The sequence below is a fragment of the Contarinia nasturtii genome, unplaced genomic scaffold (genome assembly GCF_009176525.2).
Source record: "Contarinia nasturtii isolate CC-2019 unplaced genomic scaffold, AAFC_CNas_1.1 Cnas_scaffold_2106, whole genome shotgun sequence".
Taxonomy (NCBI): domain Eukaryota; kingdom Metazoa; phylum Arthropoda; class Insecta; order Diptera; family Cecidomyiidae; genus Contarinia; species Contarinia nasturtii.
Genome location: NW_022199436.1, coordinates 9462 through 13985, shown reverse-complemented (window position 1 = coordinate 13985; position 4524 = coordinate 9462). Strand labels below are relative to the sequence as shown.

The window sequence follows — 4524 nt, the reverse complement described above, 5'->3', positions numbered from 1 at the left end:
CGACTTAAAGTTGTACTAAAAAGTTTTATTATTAATGTTAGATTTTTAACAATACGGGTAACACATTGTTATTGTAACAAGACATTACCGGTATTAGCTATTGAAATTGTAATGTTAGATTTTAGCATTACATTAATAGCTATTATAATTTTATTAACTATTACAGACATGTTAATGTAATCATACGTTTGAACGGACCAAAATGCACAAGGATCTCGGCATTATTTTCGACACAAAACTGACATTCACCGATCACATCGATGCGATTACAGCCAGTGCACATGCGGCAATGGGTTTCATCAAACGAACATCAAAAAATAAGTACACGATCGAATCTACAAAAATATTATATTGTGCAGTAGTTAGATCAAAATTGGAATATGCGAGTATTGTATGGCTTCCATACCATCGTATCCACTCAGATAGAATAGAATCAATTCAAAAAGATTTTTTAATTTGGTCGCTACGTTATATATATCAGAGAGATGAGAATTATATAAATGCCTCTATATTTTTAATTTATGATCTGCTTTTAAGTAAAATAGTGTCTAGTTCACTCAGAAATAAAATTGTATATACAAGACTGCAATATGACGAAAACCACAGAAATTTGAGAAGTACAGAACAGATTATAGAGTTAGGGCATTTTCATCGGATTATGCACATAATCAGCCGACACATCTTTAGAAACAATATTGTCAAATTGGAAAATGTGATATTTGTTCGGTAAAAAAATTAACTTTTAACTTTTATGTGTTAAATAGAAATTAAAACAGTGAACACAATCGATATCTGCTGCTCTGAATTCGAGAAGGCTGGTGGCTGGGTATACGATCGGGTGGTGTTTCATTGTGAACGATATTGTACAAATTTTGTAATTTATTCAGTCTGTGATCAGACGGTGAATAAATAAATAATAAAATAATAAATAATTGTCCTCATTTAATATTCAACTCAAGTGTTTTTAATTATTATTCAACTAGAATTGTTTAAAACTCATTTTATTAATTTTTATGTAATTTTATGTACAAAGGCATCTAAATTATGGAGGTCTATAATTTGTAATTAATGATTAAGGCAAAACAATATCCCCAATCCATTTGTACATAATAACACCGTTATTTCGCATGTATACACTATACAGTCGATATTCTTTTTGATGATATTGAACTTTGGATAGTACGATCAAGATAGACTTTTGTCTTTCTCTACATAGCGATTGGAACTATTTAAAAAAAAGTAAAACATGTTTTTTGTAGGTGTTTGTTTTTTATTGAGCTGTAACAATTCATTACATTTTTCAATACAGAAATTAATTATAATTTCTATAGTAGCCAATCAAATTCAATAAATAGTTGACTAGAATCGCTCTATTTCCATCCCACCAAGTTATCTGACACGAGTCTTAAATGGTCGAATTTGCCTTTTGTCTCGGGGTCCATAACGCTGTATTTATAATAATTGTTGTTATTCATTGTCAGTTGAAATATTCAAAAAGATAATACACTTACCCTGATACTTTTTCTATCTCATTCCTGTAAAATGCAAAAATAATTTAAGTACCCTTGATTTTTCATGTTAATATAAATATATATTCAAAAAAGTTCTTACAACACTTTTGTCCTCGAACTTTTCTTTTTTTGTGTAAGAAGATAGTCACATCTTTTTAGATATCCAAATAAGATGAGGCCAGAAAAGAAAATGATTTAAGAAATGAATAAAGAAAAAATGAAACTAGAGAAATGAAAAACTAATTGAAGTACTTACAGACTGTGAACATTTTTCATTCGCCTAGAAGATCAAAATATAATTTAAATTGCATGCGACTGTATGGCTTAGCACAATAATTAATAAATATATTCAAAATTTTGAATATTTAAACAAAAAATTTGAATTAAATTAAACATACACGTCTTTAATTAGTCTTGCCATTACTGCTACATCTATTACTTCGTCCACTTCGTCCACTTCATAAGATACGGATCCAGATGATGATGCATTTTCAGTTCTTTTTCAAAATGATAAAAATTCCAATTTTATTAATCTTTTACAAAGAAAAAATCGAATCGAAATACTCACGGTCCGTTTTGCGAAAGAAGAGAAGTACATCTAAAATATTATATTCAAATATAAGTTAAATGGAAAATGGCATGAATAAATGAACCTACGCATTTTCTAGCATTTGCTGAAGTTCCGATTGCAGCTGTTGGTTTCTCTGTAGCAATGCTTCTACTCTTTGTCTAAATTATCAAAATATTTTAATTCGGATTAAATGTTATGATAAAGTAATTTCCATTTCAATGAGCATACATTTTAATTTTAACTTCGTCTATTTGGTAGTCTGAACCGGAAACTTTTATTTTATTTTTACCAGCGAAGACAGTCGGCCTTGACAGGGAACATAAACGAAAATAAAAAAAACGATTCGTAATTTATTATTATGTTTAAATTAAAATGTTATTCTTACAAAGTAACGGCGACCAAACCGATCAGAGCAAGCGCCAAAATAGTTCGAAAAAATTCCATTTTGCTTTATTCAGGAATATATCTGAAGAAGATTCCTCTATATGAACTAAATTATCTTTGCGATTGGCCTTATATTTATACGAATTTTCAACGGCTTTTGTTAGTGAAATAAGCAAATTCTTCTATATGAATATAATAGAAAATAAATCGATTTTCGTCATAAAAATGTTTAGCTACGAACAAAAAAAAAAAAAACATGTGTCATTATGAATGTGATAAAATATCCATTTTTCAACCAACTAAGCTTTTGAGAGCGTTTGGATCAATTGCGTGTGCAGCTCCAGGTTCTGCTGGCGGTAGTCTACCTCTACATTCTAGTAATATAATTAATAAGAATATTGTAATAAGAAAAAAATGATGATCATTTGACGCAAACCCTTTAAGTATACTTACTCATAGTTTCAACGAGTTTCTTATATATTGATCGGTTGATAGAAGTTCATCGTCCGTAAAATCAGCGTGATACGTGAAGCATTCTTGTCGGCCTGGGACACGTACCGATTGAACATATGGGTCCTTGTCATAAGTAGTTATTCCTTTGTACTGTTTTTTATCATCCGTTGAAAACAGTCTAATCCACAAAAACAATTCCAAGCATATTGTAGAAAATATGAACGCTCTAGAATAAAAACAACTTATGGTTTACTCGCTGTGACTCAAAACGGATGCATATCAAAGCGAGACAATAAAGAACATTGAATTTTTTCATACAACGTGTGTATGCTTCGATTTGTTCTGATAACTGGCTACTGGTCTGCCTTGTTTTAATAACAGAATTTTGTTTCGCTTTGATATGCGACGCAGTTTAACGGTATAAATATTTGACACTCTTGGAGGCTCGGTATAGAACACACAAAAAGTGAAAAAAAAAACTTCTTATTCTCAAATTTCATATACACAATTGCATGCGGTTATTGATATCCGTTGGTGTTATACCTTCTTTTGTGAGAAACTTTATTACAGCACGATGTTCGATTTTTTCCATTTTTCAAAAAATATCAAAGTGACTGAATACGCAATGCTGCAGAAAACAAACGATGACAGATATCAACTCAATTTTTTTTTACAATATTGTTGACAGTTCATACTTCAATTACAACAAAAAAAAAAATTAGAAATTAGCGCCCCCTAGAAACTTTTCCCTCCCCCTGTACTATACAAACTTTAAATTTTGTTAATACTTATTTGATTCTCATCCACTCTTTAATGGGGTCTTTTGGTCATGGTCCAAGACCAGTCTTTTCCAAGTATGACTCATTTGAATTAATTATTATGGCAATTGTAAATTGTAACTAAACAGTCGGCTTATCAAAGTGGACTCAAAAATCGAATAATAATAATAATAATAATATATACTCATATGGAGGTTTAATGAGATTCAAGCACTGCAAGCTAACAACCAGAATCATAGAAATTCTCTCATCCCCGGCTGTATTATTCAAAAATTATTTGAAAATAAAACTTGCATTCTTGTGTGTCATGTCATGCATTCAGTACTACAATTCACATGAATGTCATTCTTTTTCCCATGTTTTTTTTATTTTTATTAGAGGCGACGCTATATTATCATTTTGCACGTATCAGAATGTATAAGTCGCTAAACATTTATGACTAATTTACAACTTATGTGTTGCTCCAAATCGAATTTGATGGCACAATATAACTATCTGATGCGTCTGTTTACTTAAATTAAAAATCTATAAAAATATTATCGTAAACGTAAGAAAAATAGGTTCTGTTATAAACACGTGTAAAAAATGTAATTTTCCAAAAATTACCAAACTGAAATTTTTCTCAACTTTACGTTGAATCCAGATCTTTCCACACGTTAAGATCTGCTGCCAACTAATAGATATTCTTGTAATATTGAAAATTGGCGTTAAAACCAACCAATAATTTCTGAAGCGTCTGTTTACTTAAATTAAAGCAAATATTATCGTAAAAGTAAGAAAAATAGGTTCTGTTATCAACACGTGTGAAAAAATCTACACGAGTGAA

General features: G+C 30.1%; 1 protein-coding gene across 1 annotated transcript; it reads right to left on the bottom strand.

The window, feature by feature from the left end:
• Window positions 1-1255: 1255 nt before the first annotated feature.
• Window positions 1256-2601, bottom strand: LOC116347767. Its single transcript, XM_031778486.1, has 9 exons — window positions 2468-2601; window positions 2311-2388; window positions 2169-2240; window positions 2080-2109; window positions 1910-2008; window positions 1768-1791; window positions 1612-1662; window positions 1512-1535; window positions 1256-1446 (listed from the first exon to the last, which is right to left on the bottom strand). The coding sequence occupies exons 1-9, from the start codon at window positions 2524-2526 to the stop codon at window positions 1371-1373; spliced, it is 513 nt and encodes a 170-aa protein (XP_031634346.1). The 5' UTR covers window positions 2527-2601; the 3' UTR covers window positions 1256-1370.
• Window positions 2602-4524: the final 1923 nt, after the last annotated feature.

Coding starts and splice junctions, on each gene's coding strand:
- LOC116347767 (XM_031778486.1), bottom strand. CDS start 2,526: ATGGAATTTTTTCGAACTATTTTGGCGCTTGCTCTGATCGGTTTGGTC. Junction 2,389..2,467: donor GGTTTGGTCGCCGTTACTTT/GTAAGAATAACA, acceptor TTCCCTGTCAAG/GCCGACTGTCTTCGCTGGTA. Junction 1,663..1,767: donor ATGAAAAATGTTCACAGTCT/GTAAGTACTTCA, acceptor ATATCTAAAAAG/ATGTGACTATCTTCTTACAC.